The sequence below is a fragment of the Oryctolagus cuniculus genome, chromosome 1 (assembly GCF_964237555.1).
Source record: "Oryctolagus cuniculus chromosome 1, mOryCun1.1, whole genome shotgun sequence".
NCBI classification, from domain to species: Eukaryota; Metazoa; Chordata; class Mammalia; order Lagomorpha; family Leporidae; genus Oryctolagus; species Oryctolagus cuniculus.
In genome coordinates, this window is record NC_091432.1 from 48,732,847 (window position 1) to 48,752,946 (window position 20,100).

Sequence of the window (20,100 nt, forward strand, 5' to 3'; positions counted from 1 at the left end):
GTACTCGGGAACTGTCAGCCCCGGTGGCGGGCCCCATGGGGAGCCCCTGGGAGGATGGCCGTGGACACTCACGGCAGAGGCGCGGGGTGCGCCAGTCGACGGTCACTCCGTGCTGGCAGCACTGGTGGGCGTAGGCAGACACACTGGCACAGAAGCACTCACAGTCGCCACCCCGGCTGCACCCGCAGGTGTCCGTCAGGCAGTTGGAGTAAAACCAAGTGACATCAACCTGGGAGGGTCAGGGGTCAGAGGTCAGATCCTGACTGTCCAAATGTGGCTTTTCACCTGATGGCCACTGGCACCCACAACGGGACCACGGACTAGGATGCACTGCCCACGTGGGGTGAGGGGAGACAGGCAGCTGGCTCAGGGGCAATCAAGAACTCCTGAGCTCTCTCCTGGCCTAAGCCTGGCCTGGGTGAGCCAGGGGCTCAGGGGGAGGCTGCAGAGCAGGTGCAGAGTCTGAAGTGCCCAGCAGGCCAGGGACAGCCAGGCCAGTCAGACGGCGGCAGTCAAGGCCTGGGAGGTGGAGCAGAGCGGCAGAGAGGCAGTGCCATGCACCAGGGCTTGGGCGCACTGTTCAGAAGACAGGCTGAGTCAAACGGAGATGGGCCGGGGAAGGACCCAGCAGCTACCGTCTGCCCATCAGCCCCATCATGTGTGGAACCAGGACAGACAGCCGAGTAGGCTGCAGGCAGCGGGATGGCAGCCCTGGGCCTCTCCTCTGCACCCGAGGCGTCTCTCCCGAGGCCTGGGGGTTGTGTGAGAGCAGAAGGGACCCCAGGGAAGTGGGAGGGGCCCAGGAGAGGTAGAAGGCAGGTGCGCTCACCACAGGGTGGCACGTCTCAAACACCTCGCTCAGCAGGATCCCACACTCCTTCTTGGCAAACGGCTCTCGGAGAGGATTCAGGACACACGTGTCCCGGGGGTCCAGGGTTTCCGGGCACTGACGGGCAAAAGCAAGGCTGGTATGGCCACCACGACCCCTGCCCACTGGGACTCACGGCCTTGTACAATCCCTCCCTAGAGTGTCAGGGAGGGTGGGGGCTGTGCCTAGAACTTGCTGCAGAGCAATAGCATGTAGCCACCACCAGGGGGCGGCATGGTGGTGCCTCTGATGGGCACCACACACAGAGTCCTTGCTGGGATGGCTCCCTGCTGGCCTTGAAGCTACAAGAGGCTGTGATGGGGAGCCTACTGTAGCAGGAAGTGTGGGCGTCCAACCACTGAGGGTGGGCTCTGGCCCACAGCCAGCCAGAAACGGAAGCTCTCCAGCCCACAGCTACCAGGAGCTGAGTGCCACCAACCACCTGCCGGCAGGGAAGGAGGCAACTGCTGCCTGGGCTGAGCCCCCAGATGAGGGGTCAGCCCCAGCTGACACCTTGGTTGTGGCCTTGTGCTAAGCAGAGACTCGAGTCAAGCCAGGGCCGACTCCCGAACCACAGCATCCGTGAGAGGGTCACGGTGTGCTGCTCAAAGTGGCTGCACAGCGCCAGCTAACTCGGAGCCTCTCCTCTGGCATCTGCTGGGCCGCCTTCCTCGGGCCCTTTTCTGGGGCCCCAGGGGACGCCTGAGGGGATCAGCAAGAGAGAGACACAGGGTGGGAAGGACAGCAAAGGTGAGTCACCCGCGCAGCTCTGGGAGCAGCTGGTCCCTCTTAGGATCCCACTGAGCTCTAGGTCATGGCCAACAGCTCTCCCAACCCCATCTACACAGACTCATCTCCATCCCCCCACGGGCAGAATAAGGTCAATACATCATCCTCAGGACCAAGACTCTCCATGGCTATACCCATGGCAGACATAAATAATCGATCCCAGTCCTCCTTCCAGCACAGCCTCACACAAGCCTTAGGTCTTTCTCAACGCAGCTTCCCACGCAGCCCCTTCTGAACAGCTGGAGTTGTGATGTGAAGTAAAATCTACTCACACTTCACAGAGGACCACAGAGAGGATGGGCCTTACTCAAGTTGTCACCCAACAAGTCAGAGGACCCAAGATAAGAAACCAGGTCCCCTGCTCCCAATTCAGGGCTGTTTTCACCTTGACCCTACCCCTGGCACACGGCGCGGCAGCCTCAGTCAGTTCCCAGACCTCAGGGACAGCCCCCTCATTTCTGCCTTCTCTCCAACATACTCCTCTGCTCAACTATGGCTAATAAGTACCACCACAGGAGCCACCTCTCTCAGGAAGTCTTCTTTGATTGACTGAACCTACACCAGTCCCTCTTGGTCTCTCCTCCGTACCAGTCCTGATAGAACTAGAGCCACAGAGATGGATTAGATGGTCACACACCAACCAGCCTCACCTCCCGCACTTGGTGGCCGTCTCTCCTGGGACAGAACTTTGCTTCCTTTCCAACCCCCTCAATCTCCCACTGGGGCTTGGTCCAAGGCAGGGTAGCTGGCTGAATTAGTGAGACAGGATGATGCAGAGTGTAGGGCAGGGGCCAACAGTACTTGTGGGAGCAGTGTCACGCCCAGTCTCTCTCCCTCCATCTCAGGCTAGGTTCAGGTCCGACCAGTGCTCGTCTGAGTGAGGGGCATGAGCAGCCTGGGGGAGGCTTTACCTCGACTGCAGCCCAACTGCTGCCAAACTCCTGGGGGTTAGTGAGCTCCAGGTTCTCCCGGGTCCTCATCTCATTGATGGTTTTCAAGTCAAAGTTCCCACACAGGCCTGCCAGCCGGCCCTGAGAAGGGAGAGGACCCCAGAGTCAGGGGCAGGTGTGAGCAGAGGGGAGCCATGGTCTGGAGAGGGAGGGGAAGGCTGGGCAGCATGGGGGGGGGGGGTGGAGGGGACAGAGGCATGCTCTGTGAGCAGTGGCTCCTGTATGACACCTGGACGCCCAGTGACTTGGCTCAGCCCCAGCAGGTGCCAAGCCCCCTGAGAGACATGCCCTCATGACTACCTGCCATTGCGGCCCCGCCTGGACATGCACCGTGGTCCTCTGGTCCCACAGGAGGGTGACGTGCTCCCGTGGGAAGTGCACCAGCGTGAAGAAACCTGCTCGCCATGTGTGCACCTCCTGCTTCTCGTCCAGGAAGCTCTCAGGACTCTGGGGGCAGCAGGGGAGGACAGAGACAGGCAGTCCTGAGGCCCATGTGCCCCTCCCCCACCACCCCAGGTCAGCTGGGCCTGGCTGCAAGTCACTAGCTGGTGCCAGGGCCTCACCAACACAGCCTCCTCCCTCGTGTCCTGACATTGGCTTCTGTGTTCCTGACCCCAGCCAAGGAATGCAGCTTGAGCCCCTCACTCAACAGTGCCTCAGCTCTTGGTAATCTTCAAACGGCCATACAACCTTCCCCTGCATGGGCCCTTACGGGGTTTCCTGAGTCATCGTCAAAGATGATGAGTGAGTCCCCGACACTGATGGAGATGAACTTCCTGCAGGTGACGCCGGAGCCGTAGCAGTTCACGTTCTCCACGACCACAGAGAAGCTGACGTCCGACGTGCTCTGGGGGGAGAACGAGTGAGTGCGGTCACACCAGGAAGATGAGCGCCCCTGCCAGGAGGCACAGGGCTGACGGACAGAGGCTCCGCAGCAGTTTGCAATCCACTTCCTCTCATGAGCTGGGTGAGCCGGGGCACTCACTCCATGTTCAGGTGCCTAGTGCAGTGTTTAGCGTGTAGCGACACCCCAGAGGGTCTGCTGAGGGAGTGAAGTCATTTTAATAAGACTAGGGACGTTAGGTGTGGACAGGGGAAGGGGTAGGCGCATGATTTTATATCCACGCTTGATGAAAACCATTTCTGGAGGGCAGGTAGCCAGCATTGAGTGACAGGTCACACACAGACACTTCTGTCCACTACATTTCCACACCAAAAAGCTAGGAAGACATCCACTTGAGTATTGACAACAGCACGTAAGTCTTGGGGACAGTCCTTCAACGGGAGGCAGGACAACCTGGAGTGCACCTCCATATCCCTGGGGTCCCACATCCAGGGCTCAACCAACCAGGGGGTGAAAACAGCCAAAAAAAAATGGTCTTTACTGGACATGTACAGACTTTTTTTGTTATCATTCCCCAAACACCACAGTATAACTATGTATGTTCAACTCACATTGTCAGGGAAACCATGAGAAATCCAGAGACGATTTAGGCATGTGAGAGCACACACAGGTCCTATGCAAATCCTACACACGTCTGAGACACACGCGTGTCCACAGATTGCGGTTTCTGAGAGGAGTTCCCGAACCAAACTCCCACAGGTACGGAGGGATGCTGGTACATTCTTTCTATAGAATCCTATGTAGCTGTTATGAAAAGTATGCACGGGGTGTAGGGGATAATGCTCAGGGCATACTACAAAGTGAAAAAAAGCTGGCTGGGTCCTATTCACGGAAACTAAATCATGTCCCTCTCTTGAAGGATTCTCTCCTGCTGGGAGGGGTTCTTCAGGAGGCAATGGGAAGAGGTGAAGAGAAGGGAGATGTTTGTCTTTATTGCATATGTCTATATTATTTTAAATGTTCATGAATGGTTTGCACTGTCTTTGGAGTTAATAAAAGAAAATGAGGTCAATAAGTTTTAGCTTACAATGTGACTGAGCTCAGGGGACAGCTCCCAGGGCAGTGCCTGCCCTGCGCACAGGACTCCTAGAAGGTTCTGTGCTTGTTATTGCTGTTGTCATCACCACACCATGACTCTTACCTGGAGAGAGGGACTGCCCCTTAGCAAAACCAAGGACCTGGCTGCACCTAGTATGCCCCCCCCTGCCCTGTTGACACCCTCCCTCTCCTTCTGGGAGGACCCCACCTTTATCATGCCACCCCACATCACCATTTCCCCTCCTCCAGGTAGGCTGAGGCCTTTCACACACGACTCCTGCAGCGAACAAACCTTCAAAGATGCTGAAATAGGGAGGGAGCTTACCACTCTAGTCTAGGGGAAAACCGTTTTAAAAAAGTGGAGAGAGTACAGTCTCAGGAAAGAGTTAGGGAGAAAGTGACAGAGGAAACCCCATGCAAATTAGATGGACACTGTGGACCTACGTGGGTGTGGACACACACAACTCAGGACCCCAGCAGCCGAGAGCCTCGCACCAGCTTTGGAGTGAGGTGAAACCAGGCTGCAGCAGCCCAAGCCACTGGTGACAAAGCTGTGGTAAAGGCCTGGCATGAGTCCAGCTTGGAGCTCTGTGGGTGATAGTGTACCTGCCACCCTAGAGAAAAAAAGGGGGCACATTTCTCTCACTTTGACCACCTGACACCAGTGACATATATAAGAGCTATACCAGCTCATGCCTGCGTGCCCAGCAACCAGCTGAGCAGAGAGGCCTCAGTTTGGCTGGGAGAATTCACAGGGGGGCGGGTGCTCATGACTGTGGGAGGCTCGTGTGCTGGGACTGTGAAAACACTGTCTGTGTGGGAAGGCACGGGGTGTGGCTGGGTCTTTGGGTGATGACTGTGGGCAGCTCCACACGCTGGGTCTCCCCAATTCCCTGGTAAGGATCATTGCTGTGGGATCCATGTTCACACATGACTGTACAGATCCTTTGTGTGGTCCTTATGACAGTGTGGATGAAAACTGTACCCACTGTACCCAGGCGTTGGTCTCCTTTGAGGAGTGGAGGTGAGCATGAGAATATATCAACAGACCTAAACATACCTCCCCTCTAATTATAAAAAAAGATTCACCACACACAACTTGGGTATCACCTTAGACACTTCTTTCATCCTGGAGCACTAAACAGAGCTCCCTGACCACACCCACCACTCACATATGGGTGTTAAATGAAACAGTCAACACTCCATTAAGCCACAGAGGCACAGTCCAAAGACAAAAGCTATCACAGGAGAGAGCTTCAAGATGGTGGCATAGCAGCAGGATGAGCCAGGTCACCTGAAGCAAAAAATAGAAAGTTAAAAAGGAGAGAAAATACAAGCTGGAGATAGAGCCATCGGAAATTCATGACAGGAAGCGCAGGAGACCAACACAGACTGGGCAGGTCCACGCTGAAAGAGCAAATAAGAAAGGGAAGCAGAAGCGTGCAGTGGAGGTATGGATCTGGGCGGCTGCGCCCAGCCCCCAGGGGACCAGGTTAGTTGGGAAATTTTGAGCCTACAGAGCCATGAATAACCGTGAGAGGGGGAGATTGGCAAACTGCTTTTGAAATTCCATGCCAGGTGGGAGGGAGGGAAGAGAAGATATAGAAAAGCAAATAGAGGTCAGGCACTCCACAGACCAACTCCCCCACCCCCAGACCTGCAGTCAGGTAAGGGAAGTCATCTTGACTTTTTACACATCCAAAGGTAAGCCTTAGCCTACCGAGCACACATGCATCAATTGCGGGGGGCCACCCTCCCCAACACCCCACACTGAGGTACAAGGCCCACAACATTGCAGAAGAACTTCTTCTCTGCTATGCAAGCTTAAAAACAAAGAAAAGTTCTGAATATCAAAAACCTGAGCCAGTCCATCAACCACTGAGAAGTGAGCTGGGTCCCAGTAGGTGGGGCTAAGTAAACCAGAGCTCTTACCAGCTTCCTCCAGGATTGACAAGTGAGCAGGGCTCCAGTAGATGGCGCTCTGTGCTTCTACTTCAAATGCACAAACAGCAGCTCATAACAGACAGAAGCCACGTAAGATATTTTCCCCAACTACATACACATACACACACACACACACACACACACACACACACACACACACACACATATATATATATATATACAAATGCCAAAAAAAAAAAAAGGAAAAACTCAAAATAAGAATAAAGACACTAGGAGCCTCTCAAAAGAACACTACAATTAACTCCTCAATAATAAAAGGCAAAGAGACTGAGCATATGCCAGAAATGAAATTCAGAAAACTAATTGTCAGATTATTTAGAAGCACTCAGAAGCAAATTCACAATAAATGAAAAATGCTCCCAACAAACTGAGATATTAAAGAGAAGTCAGGGGGCTGGCGCTGTGGCGTAGTGGGTTAAGTTGCCGCCTGCATTGCCAGCATCCTGTATGGGTGCCAGTTCAGGACCTGGCTGCTCCACTTCCGATCCAGCTCTCTGCTATGGCCTAGGAAAGCAGTAGAGGATGGCCCAAGTCCTTGGGACCCTACACCCATGTGGGAGACCTGGAAGAAGCTCAAGGCTCCTGGCTTTGGATCAGTGCAGCTCTGGCCATTGCAGCCAATTGGGAAGTGAACTAGCAGATGGAAGTGCTCTCGCTCACGCGCGTGTGCACATTCTCTTTCTCTCTCTTGCTCTCTCTCTCTCTGTCTCTCCTTTTCTCTTTGTGTGAATCTTTCAAATAAATAAATCTAAAAAAGATAGAGAAGTCAGAACAAAATACTAGAAATGAAGAATTCAATAGACCAAATAAAAAATGCAGTGGAAAGCCTTAACAGAATAGGTGAGACAGAACAAAGAATTTCAGAACTAGAAGACAAATTTCTGGAAATATTACAGTCAGACCAGAAAAAAAGAAATTAGAAAACTGGAAAACACGGTTGGTGATTTACAAGATACAATCAAGCAACCCAACATACAGATCATAGAAATCCTGTAAGGTGGGAGAAAGAAAGGATTAGAAGGCCTTCTTAATGAAATAACAGAAAACTACACCAATTGGAGAAACAAAGAGACATCCAGGTACAGGAAGCACACAGAACTCCCAACAGACACGACCAGAAACGATCTTCACAAGGAACATCATACTAAAACTCACCACAGTAAAACATAAATAAATGATCTTAAAATGTGCACAAGAGAAATGTCAAATCACATTCAGAGGAAAACCAATTAGACTCACTCCAGACTTCTCATCAGAAACCCTACAGGCAAGGAGAGAATGGAGAGATATATTCCAAGTCCTCAGAGAAAAAACTGTCAACCCAGAATACTGTACCCTGCAAAGCTCTCATTTATGAATGAAGGAGAAATAAAGATCTTCCACAACAAACAGAAACTGAAAGAATTTGTAACTACTTGCCCAGCCCTACAAAAGATGCTCAGGGATGTGCTATACACAGAAACACAGAGATAGGAACAACACCATGAAAGAAGATGAACATAGAAAAGGACCCAGCAAAAGCACAAAGGAAACCCCAAATACATTATTAAGACTACTGACAAAAACATGGCAGTGCAAAGTCAGTATTTAACAGTAGTTACCCTCAATTTAAATGGTTTCAACTCCCCAGTTAAAAGATACAGACTGGCTGAATGGATTAAAAAACAAAACCCATCTATCTGCTGCCTACAAGAAACATATCTCACCAACAAAGATGCACACAGACTGAAAGTGAAAACATAGAAAAAGATAATCCATGCTAACAGAAACCAAAAAAAGAGCTGGTGTAGCCATCCTAATATCAGACAAAATAGACTTTAACACAAAAACTATTAAAAGAGACAAAGAAGGGTACTATATAATGATTAAAGGATCAATTAAAGGAAGATGAGACTATCATAAATGTATATACACCTAATTATGGGGCATCTGGATATCTAAAAAAATGTTAATGGATCTAAAGGGAGAGATAGACCCAAACACAATAGTAACGGGGGACATCAATTGGTGGGAGCAAACTGTTGAAATCCTTACTTAATGTATACTAAGCTGATCTTCTGTATATTAAGATAATTGAAAATGAATCTTGATGTGAATGGAAGGGGAGAGGGAGTGGGAAAGGGGAGGGTTGTGGGTGGGAGGGACGGTATGGGGGGGAAGCCATTGTAATCCATAAATCGTACTTTGGAAATTTATATTCATTAAATAAAAGTTAAAAAAAAAAGGAAGCTTCCTAATTAAAAAAAAAAAATACCTCACTCTCAGCAATGGAAAGATCAACCAGACAGAAAATCAGCAAGGAAACAACAGACTTAATTGACACTAGAGATCAAATGAACCTAGCAGATATCTACAGAGCCTTCCGCCCTATAGCCACTGAATACACATTTTTCTTACCAGTGCAGGGAACTTTCTCTAGAATTGACCACATGCTAGGCCATAAAGCAAGTCTCTGCAAATACCAAAAGATTGAAATTATATCATGCATCTTTTTGGAACACAATGCAATGAAACTGGAATTCAGCAACTCAGGAATCTCTAGAAAACATGCAAACACATGCAGACTAAACAACATGCTCCTTATTGAACACTGGATCACAGAAGAAATAAAAAGAGAAATAAAAAATTCTGGAAACAAATGAAGATGACAATACAACATACCAAAACTTATGGGAAACAGCAAAAGCTGTGTTAAGAAGAAAGTTTAGATCAATTGGTGCCTACATCAAGAAATTGGAAAGACATCAAATAAACAAACTGTCAATGAACCTCAAGGATCTAGAAAAATAACAACACACCAAATGCAAAACTAGCAGGAGAAAAGGAAAAATTCAAGAAGAAATAAACAAAATTGAAACCAAAAAAGCAATACAAAAGATCAGCAAAATGAAGAGCTGGTTTTTTGAAAATATTAACAAAATTGATATACCATGGTCCAACTAAACAAAAGGAGAGAAGATGCAAATCAATAAAATTAGAGATGAAAAATGAAATGAAACAACAGACACCACAGAAATAAAAAGAATCATCAGAAATTACTATAAAGAGCTGTATGCCAACAAACTGGTAAACCTAAAAGAAATGGATAAATTCCTGGACACATACAACCTACCCAAATTGAGCCATGAAGACACAGAAAACCTAACAGACTGATTACCAAGATGTAAATTAAATCAGTAGTAAAGACACTCCCAACAAAGAAAAGCCCAGGACCAGATGGCTTCACCACTGAATTCTACCAGACATTTAAAGAACTAACTCTAATTCTTCTCAAGTTATTCAAAACAATTGAAAGAGAGGGAATCCTCCCATATTCTTTCTGTCAAGCAACCATCACCTTAATTCCTAAACCTGGAAAATACACAACAGAGAAAGAGAACTACAGACTAATTTCTCTGATGAACACAGATGCAAAAATCCTCAACAAAATTCTGGCCAATCGAATCTAACAACACATCAGAAGGATCATCCACTTAGACAAAAATGGGATTTAATCCTGGTATGCAGAGATGGTTCAACACTCACATCACATCAACAAAATGAAGAACAAAAACCATATGATTATCTCAGTAGATGCATAAAAAGCATCTGATACAACACAACACCCTTTCATGATGAAAACTATAAGAAAACTGGGTTTAGAGGGAACAATCCTCAACACAATCAAGACAATTTATGACAAAACCACAGCCAGTGTCCTATTGAATGGGTAAAAGTTGGAAGCAATCCCACTGAGATCCGGACCCAGACAGGATGCCCACTCTCACCATTGTTCTTCAATATAGTCCTGGAAGTTCTAGCCATAGCCATTAGACAAGAAAAAGAAATTAAAAGGATGCAAATTAGGAAATAGGAAGTCAAACTTTCCCTATTTGCAGATGACATGATTCTATATATATATATATATATATATATATATATATATATATATATCATATATATGATATATATATATATATAAACTCCAAGAGACTATTAGAACTCATAGAAGAGTTTGGCAGGCCAGCGCTGCGGCTCAATAGGCTAATCCTCTGCCTGCGGCGCCAGCACCCCAGGGTTCTACTCCCGGTCGGGGCGCTGTATTCTGTCCCAGTTGCCCCTCTTCCAGGCCAGCTCTCTGCTGTGGCCCGGGAAGGCAGTGGAAGATGGCCCAAGTGCTTGGGCCCTGCACCCAGATGGGAGACCAGGAGAAGCACCTGGCTCCTGGCTTTGGATCAGCACGGTGCACCGGTCGCAGCGCACTGGCTGCAGCACGCCGGCCGCAACGGCCATTGGGGGGTGAACCAACGGAAAAGGAAGACCCTTTCTCTCTCTCTCTGTCCACTCTGCCTGTCAAAAAAAAAAAAAAAAAAAAAAAGTTTGGCAAAGTAGGATATAAAATCAATACACACACAAAAAAAAAACAATAGGTTTTGCATACACAGACAATACCACAGCTGAGTGGACAGTGAGAGAGAGAGAGACAGAGAGAAAGGTCTTCCTTTGCCGTTGGTTCACCCTCCAATGGCCACCGCGGCCGGCGCGCTGCGGCCGGCGCACCGCACTGATCCAATGGCAGGAGCCAGGTGCTTCTCCTGGTCTCCCATGGGGTGCAGTGCCCAAGCACTTGGGCCATCCTCCACTGCACTCCCTGGCCACAGCAGAGAGCTGGCCTAGTAGAGAGGCAACCGGGACAGAATCCGGCGCCCCGACCAGGACTAGAACCCGGCATGCCAGCGCCACAAGGTGGAGGATTAGCCTAGTGAGCCGTGGTGCCGGCCCAAGAAATTCTAAGATCAATCTCATCTACAACAGCTACCAAAAAATCAGATACCTTGTAATAAATTTAACTAAGGAAGTCAGATATCTATGATGAGAATGACAACACACTAAAGAAAGAAATAGAAGATACAAAAAAAAAAAAAAAAGGAAAAAACTTCCACGTTCATGGATTGGAAGAATTAACATCATCAAAATGTCCATTCTTCTGAGAGCAATTTACAGATTCAATGTAATAGGAGTCAAAATACCAAAGGCATTCTTCTCAGATCTAGAAAAAAACGATGCTGGAATTCATTTGGAAACACAAGAGACCACAAATAGTTGAAACAATCTTACAACTCAAAAATAAAGCTGGAGGCATCACAATACCTGACTTCAAGACATACTACAGGCAGTTATAATCAAAACAGCCTCATACTGGTACAAAAACAGACAAATGGAACAGAACAGATATGCCAGAAATCAATTCAAACATGTATAACCAACTTACATTTGACCAAGGAGCTAAAACCAATCCCTGGAGCAAGGACAGTCTCTTTAAACAAATGTTGCTGGGAAAACTGGATTTCCACATGCAGAAGTATGAAGCAGGACCTATACCTTATACAAAAATCCACTCAAAATGGATTAAAGACCTAAATCTATGACCCGATACCATCAAATTATTAGGGCATTGAGGAAACCCTGCAAGACGTTGGCATAGGCAAAGACTTCCTGGAAAAGACCCCAGAGGCACAAGCAGTCAAAGCCAAAATTTACAAACAGGATTACATCAAATTGAGAAGCTTTTGTACTGTAAAAGGTACAGTCAGGTAAGTGAAGAGGCAACCGACAGAATGGGAGAAATTCTTTGCAACCTATGCAACAGATAAAGGATTAATAACTAGAATATACAAAGAGATCAGAAACTCCATAACAACAAAACAACCCAGTTAAGAAATGGGCAAAGGACTTAAACAGGCATTTTTCAAAAGAGGAAATCCAAATGGCCAGTAGACACATGAAAAAATGTTCAGGATCACTAGCTATCAGGGAAATGCAAATCAAAAACCACAATGAGGTTTCACCTCACCACTGTTAGAATGGCTTTCATACAGAAATCTACAAACAACAAATGCTAGCAAGGATGTGGAGAAAAAAGTACCCTAATCCACGGTTGATGGGAATGTAAACTGGTAAAACCACTATGGAAGACAGTTTGTAGATACCTTAGAAACCTGAGTATAGTCCTACCATATGGCCTAGCCATCCCACTCCTGGGAATTTACCCAAGGGAAATGAAATCAGCAAAAAAAAAAAAAAAAAAGCTATCTGCACCCCCATGTTTATTGCAGATCAATTGACAATAGTTATCAACTGAAGACTGGATAAAGAAATTATGAGATATGTACTCCACGGGAATACTAGACAGTGGTAAAAAAAAATTAAAATTCTGTCATTTGCAATGAAATGGATGAATCTAGAAAACATACTTAGTGAAATAAGCCAATCCCACAAGAAAAAATACAGTATGGTCTCCCTGGTCTGTGATAACTAACAGAGCACCTAAAAGGAAACATGTAAAAGTGAAACTGACACTTCGAAAAGCAATGACTTGAACAGCCCTTGTCCTGTCTGATGAGGAACAGTTTTATTATTATCATTTTATTTTCTTTCTCATTACCATTGGTTGAACTCTACCTAACATAGAATTAATCATATGTGTATAAAGTCAAATGAAAAAATAGATCTTGGTTAAAAATAAGAGTGGGAATAAGAGGAGGAAGAAGTTTGTATCTGTAAAATCACATAATTCTGCAAACAATTCTACAGACTTACAAAAAAAGTGTACAATTTAAAAACTTCTCATGGGACCCCAATTCCAATAAGCTGAGTGGTAAAAATGCCACCGTAAGTGTTAAAGTGACCATATTAAGTGTTAAAGTGATCATATAGATAGGATTAAGTGTTAAAGGGATCATATAAATAAGATCAAATGTTTGATAATAATAATAGATAGAATTAAAAAGGAGAGAATGTTCCAACACAGGAAGCAGTCCAAGAAGCAGACACATAGAATGACAATCGATTTAAAAGCACTCTGACCTCAAAATCAGCCTTAAGATATTCTGGTCTGGCTGAAAGCCCATGAGAGCATTTCGGGCATGGAAAGCTAAGATACTGTGGCAAAAAAAAAAAAAAGCCTATATGAAGGATTTCCGTGAGGGGGACCCCAGTGGAAAGAAGGGGCCAAAGTACGATGTACTTTTCTCTGAAGGAAGGAGAGAACTTCCTCTTTGCTTATGCCTTGCTTAAATACTGAGGGACACAGTGGATTCAAAAGGCTTCCATAGCCTTCACAGCTCATGTCAAGAACCTCAGGTGATCACTGATGTCATCCATAAAGTGCTATTTGTTAATAGCAGGAGTCACTGTGCACTTACTTTCCATGCAGAATCTCTGTCCTAAATGAGTTGTACTATGAGATTTTTTTTTTTTTTGACAGGCATAGTTAGACAGTGAGGGAGAGAGACAGAGAGAAAGGTCTTCCTTTTCCATCAGTTCACCCCCCAAATGGCTGCTACGGCCCGTGTGTTGCGCCGATCCAAAGCCAGGAGCCAGATGCTTCCTCCTGGTCTCCCATCTGGGTGCAGGGCCCAAGCACTTGGGCCATCCTCCACTGCTTTCCCGGGCCACAGCAGAGAGCTGGACTGGAAGAGGAGCAACCAGGACAGAATCCGGCACCCTGACCGGGACTAGAATCCGGGGTGCCAGCACCGCAGGCGGAGGATTAGCCTAGTGAGCCGCGGCGCCAGCCCGTACTATGAGATTTAACTATAAAACTTGCTTTCAAAGTTTTTATACTTAATGTGTGTGGGTGTACAAATAGTTGCAATCTTTACTTAATATAGAGTTGGTCTTCATGTATAAAGTTAATTGAAAACAAATCTTAATGGAGAATGGGACTGGGAATGGGAGAGGGAGGAGGAGGTAGGGAGGGAGTTGGGGGGTGGAGGTCAGGTATGGTGGAAAGAATCACTATATTCCTAAAGATGTACTCATGAAATTTATATTCATTAAATAAAAGATTTCTAAAAAAGCCATCAGAGGGAAAAAAAAGAAAAAAATCAATGTCCCACAAATGTCTAAAAATGTAGCAATTCAAGAAACAATAAGGAAGACAAAATGACACCCCCAAAAGAATACAACACTTCAATGCCAGAACATGAAGATGAAGAGAATAACGAAATGCCAGAAATGGAATTCAAAAAATTGATTGTAGGATTACTTAGAAGTAATCAGAAGCAAATTTATGAACTAAAGAAATCTGTATATGACATGAAGGAAAATTTTTCCCACAAAATTGAGATTTTAGAGAGAAATGAAAATAAAAGTGAAAATGAAGAATTCACTAGAACAAATAAAATATGTAGTGGAAAGCCTTAAGAACAGACTCAATGAGACAGAAGAAAGAATATCCAAGTTAGAAGACAAATCTCTGGAAATTTTAGTCAGATAAAAAAAAATTAGAAAACTAAAAAACAGTGTAAGAGATTTATGGGATACTATCTAATGACCTGAACTGTGGGTTTTAGGAGTTCCTGAAGGCGAGGATTAGAAGGCCTTTTTAGTGAAATAATTACAAAAAACTTCCCTAATTTGCAGAAAGAAAGGGATGTCCAAGTACAGGAAGCACATAGAACTCCTAATAGACATGACCAGAAAAGATCTTCACCACAACATATTGTAGTCAAAATCATCAAAATCAAATGTAAAACATGAAAAAAAGATTCTAAAATGTGCATAAGAGAAACACCAGATCACTTCCAGAGGATCTCCAATTAGACTCACCACAGACTTCTCATAAGATACCCTAAAGACTAGGAGAGAATGGTTAGATAAATTCCAAGTCTTAAGAGGAAAAAGAAAATCTATCAATTCAGAATACTATACCTGGCAAAGCTCTCATTTATGAATGCAGGTGAAATAAAGACTCTCCATAACAAATAGAAACTTAAAGAATTTGTCACTACTCACCTAGCCTTACAAAAGATGTTTAAGGATGTGCTACACACAGAAACACAGAACATGGTCATCACTATGAAAGAAGGTGAAGGCAGAAATCTCCCAGTAAAAGTACAAAGGAAACCCAAAAGTAAACAGTAAGAATATTTATGGGAAAATGTCAGGGCCACATCATTATTTATTAATAGACACCTTGAATGTAAATGGTTGCAACTCTCCAATTAAAAGATACAGACTTGGGGGGCTGGCGCTGTGGCTCACTTGGTTAATCCTCCGCCTGTGGTGTCGGCATCCCATATGGGCGCCTGGTTCTAGTCCCAGTTGCTCCTCTTCCAGTCGAGCTCTCTTCTGTGGCCCAGGAAAGCAGTGGAGGATGGACCAAGTGCTTGGGCCCTGCACCTGCATGAGAGACCAGGAGGAAGTTCCTGGCTTCTGTCTTCGGATCGGCACAGCTCCAGCTGTTGCGGCCATTTGGGGGGTGAACCAACAGAAGGAAGACCTTTCTCTCTCTAACTCTGTCAAATAATTAAAAAAAAAAAAGATACAGACTGGCTGAATGGATTAAAAAACAAAACCCATCTATGTGCTACCTATAAGAAACACATCTCACCAACAAAAATACACTCAGACTGAAAGTGAGAGGATGGAAAAGGATAATCCATGCTAACAGAAACCAAAAAAGGGGTTCGGTGCTGTGGCATAGTAGGTTAATACTCCGCCTGCAGCGCCAGTATCCCATATGGGCACCAGGTTCTAGTCCCAGCTGCCCCTCTTCCAATCCAGCTCTCTGCTGTGGCCTGAGAAAGCAGTGGAAGACAGCCCAAGTCCTTGGGCCCTTGCACCCACATGGGAGACTGGGAAGAAGCACTTGGCTCTTGGCTTTGGATTGGCGCTGCTCTGGCTGTTGCGGCCATTTGGGGAATGAACCAACGAAGGAAGACCTCTTTCTGTCTCTTCTTCTCACTGTCTGAAACTCTACCTCTCAAATAAATAAATAAAATCCTTAAAAAAAAAAAAAGAACTGGTATAGCCATCCTAATGCCAGACAAAATAGACAGCAAAACAAAAACTGTTAAAAGAGACAAAGAAGGGCACTATGGAATGATTAAAGGATCAACTCAACAGGAAGATGTAACTATTATAAACATATATACCCAATTACAGGGCACCTGGCTATTTAAAAGAAATGTTAATGGAACTAAAGGGAGACATAGACTCCAATAAATAGTAATGGGAGACTTTAATTTTCCATTTTCAGCAATGGAAAGATCAACCAGACAGAAAATCAGCAAGGAAACAAGGTTAATTGACACTATAGACAAAATGAACCTAACAGGTATCTACAAAACTTTTCATCCTACAGATGCAGAACACTTCTTCTTACCAGTGCATGGAACTTTCTCTAATACTGACCACATGCTAGGCCATAAAACAAGTCTCAGCAAATTAAAAAAATAAAATAAAAGTCATGCCATGCATTTTCTCAGACCACAATAGAATGAAACTGGAAATCAATAATTCAGGAATCTCTGGATCTTATGTAAACACATGAAGACCGAACAACATGCTCCTTATGAACAGTGGGTCATTGAGAAATAAAAAAAATATGGAAACAAATGGAGATGACAATATAACATATTAAAACTTACGAGATACAGAAAAGGCACTGTTAAGAGGAAAGTTTATAGCAACTGGTACATATATCAAGAAATTGGGAAGGCACCAAATAAGTGAGCTATCAGTGCATCTCAAGGACCTAGAAAAAAAGCAGCAAATGAAATCAAAAACTACTAGGAGAAAAGAAATAATTAAAATCAGAGAAGAAAAAACCAACTTGAAACTAAAAAAATAATACAAAAGATCAGCAAAATGAAAAGCTGTTTTTTTTTAAATAAACAAAACTGAAATATCACTGGCCTAACTAAACAAAAAAAGAGGAAGAAGACACAAATCAATAAAATTAAACGTGAAAAAGGAAAAGTAACAACAGAAATAAAAGGAATCCTTGGAAATTACTACACAGAGCTGTATGCCAACAAATCAGGAAAACTAGAAGAAATGGATATATTCTTGGGCACATAAAATCTACCTAAATTGATCCATGAAAACACAGAACACACAAACAGACCCTTAAGCAAGATGGAAATTGAATCAGTAATAAAGACTCAGCAAACAAAACAAAAAAGTCCAGGACCAGATGGCTTCACTGCCAAATTCTACCAGACATTTAAAGAAGTACTAATTCCAATTCTTCTCAAGCTATTCAAAATAATCGAAAGGGAGAGAATCCTACCAAACACCTTCTTTTAAGGCAGCATCATCTTAATTCCTAAACCTGAAAAAGATTTAACACAGAAAGAGAAATATAGACCAAATTTCCCTGATAAATATAGATGCAACAATCTTCAGCAAAATACTAGCCACTCAAATCCAACAACACATCAGGAAGATCATTCACCTGGACCAAGTGGGATTTATCCCTGGTATGAAGGGATGGTTCAAAATTTGCAAATCAATACGATAAATCACATTAAAAATTGAAAAACAAAAATCATATAATTATCTCAATAGATGCAGAGAAAGCATTTAATAAAATATAACACCGTTTCATGATGAAAACTTTAAACAAATTTAAACAAAACTTTAAACAAATAGAAGAAAACATTCCTCAACACAATAAAGGCAATTTATGACAAACACATGGCCAGAGTCCTGTTGAATGGAGAAAAGTTGGAAGCATTCTCACTGAGATCAGGAACCAGAGAAGGATGCCCACCCTTACCACTGCTATTCAATATAGTCTTCGAAGTTTTAGCCAGAGCCATTAGGCAAGAAAAAGAAATCAAAGAGATACAAACTGCTAAGGAGGAGTCAAATTATCCCTATTAGCAGGTGACATGATTCTATATGTAGGGGATCCAAAAGACTCCACTAAGAGACTATTGAAACTCATAGAAAAGTTTGGTAAAGTGGTAGGATATAAAATCAACACACAAAAATCAATAGCCTTGATATATACAGACAATGCCATGGCTGAGAAAGAAATCCTAAATCAATCCCAGTCACAATAGCTACAAAAAAAAAATCAGATACCTTGGAATAAATTTAACCAAGGATGTCAAAGATCTTTATGATAAGAACTGCAAAATATTAAAGAAAGAAATAGAAGACACACCAAAAAAGGAAAAATCTTTCATTTTCATGGATTGGAAGAATCAATATCATCAAAATGTCCATACTACCAAAAGCAATTTACAAATTCAATGTGATACCATTTAAAATATCAAGGACATTCTTCTCACATATAGAAAAAAAATGATGCTAAAATCCATATGGAGGGCCCGGCACTGTGGCACAGCAGGTTAACGCCCTGGCCCAAAGCACTGGCATCCCATATGGGCGCTGGTTCTAGTCCCGGTTGCTCCTCTTCTGATCCAGCTCTCTGCTATGGCCTGGGAAGGCAATGGAAGATGGCCCAAGTCCCTGGGCCCCTGCACCCGCATGGGAGACCGAGGAGGCTCCTGGCTTCGGATCGGCACAGCTCCAGCAGTTATGGCCAGTTGGAGAGTAAACCATCAGATGGAAGATCCCTCTCTGTCTGTCTCTCTCTCTCTTTCTGCCTCTTCTCTCTCTGTGTAACTCTTTCAAATAAATCTTTAAAAAAATCATATGGAAACACAGAAGACCCCAATAGCTAAAGCAATCTTACACTACAAAAACAAAGCTGGAGGCATCATAATACCAGATTTCAAGCCATACTACAGGGCAGTTATAATCAAAACAGCCTGGTACTGATACAAAAATAGATGGGAAGAACAATGGAACAGAATAGAAATGCCAGAAATCATCCTATGCATCTACAACCAATTTATTTTTGACAAAGGAGCTAAAATCAATTCCTGGAGCGAGGACAGTCTCTTCAACAAATGGTGCTGGGAAAACTGGATCTCCACATGCAGAAGTATGAAGCAAGACCCCTACCCTACACCTTACACAAAATTCCACTCAAAATCAACCAAAGACCTAAATCTATGACCTGAAACCATCAAATTATTAGAGAACATTGGGAAACCCTGTAAGATACTGGCATAGGCAAAGAGTTCTTGGAGAAGACCCCAGAGGCACAGGCAATCAAAGCCAAAATTAACTAATGGGATTACATCAAATTGAGAGGCCTCTGCACTACAAACACTCAGCAAAATGAAGAGGCAACCAACAGAATGGGAAAAATTATGTGCAAACTATGCAACTGATAAAGGATTAATAACCAGAATATAAAAGATAAAGAAACTCAACAACAGCAAAACAAACAACCCAGAGAAGAAATGGACAAAGGACTTTAACAGGCATTTTTCAAAAGAGGAAATCCAAATGGCCAACAGACAAATGAAAAAATACTCAGGATCACTAGCCATTAGGGAAATGCAAATCAAAACCACAATGAGGTTTCACCTCACCCCTGTTAGAATGGCTTTCATACAGAAATCTACAAACAACAAATGCTGGCGAGGATGTGGGGGGAAAAAGGTACCCTACTCCACTGCTGGTGCTGATGCAAACTGTGTAGCTACTGTAGAAGACTGTATGGAGATAACTCAAAATCTGAATATAGTCCTACCATATAACCCAGCCATCCCTCTCCTGGGAATTTACCCAAGGGAAATGAATTCAGCATATGAAAGCATTATCTGTACCCTCATGTTTATTTCAGCTCAATTCACAATAGTTAAAACATGGAATCAACCTAAATGCCTATCAACTGAAGACTGGATAAATTATGGGATATGTATACAATGCAATACTACACAGTGGTAATTAAA

At 44.3% G+C, this 20,100-nt stretch overlaps 1 protein-coding gene across 1 annotated transcript in view; it reads right to left on the minus strand.

Moving 5' to 3' along the window:
- OTOG (otogelin) overlaps nt 1–20,100 on the minus strand; it is a 94,633-nt gene that overhangs the window by 38,851 nt on the left and 35,682 nt on the right. The window contains exons 26-30 of the mRNA XM_051833935.2: nt 3,320–3,454; nt 2,908–3,054; nt 2,569–2,688; nt 830–946; nt 73–229 (exon numbers count right to left, since the gene is read on the minus strand). Coding sequence (XP_051689895.2) covers nt 73–229; nt 830–946; nt 2,569–2,688; nt 2,908–3,054; nt 3,320–3,454 — 676 coding nt within the window. The remainder of the gene's footprint in view (nt 1–72; nt 230–829; nt 947–2,568; nt 2,689–2,907; nt 3,055–3,319; nt 3,455–20,100) is intronic.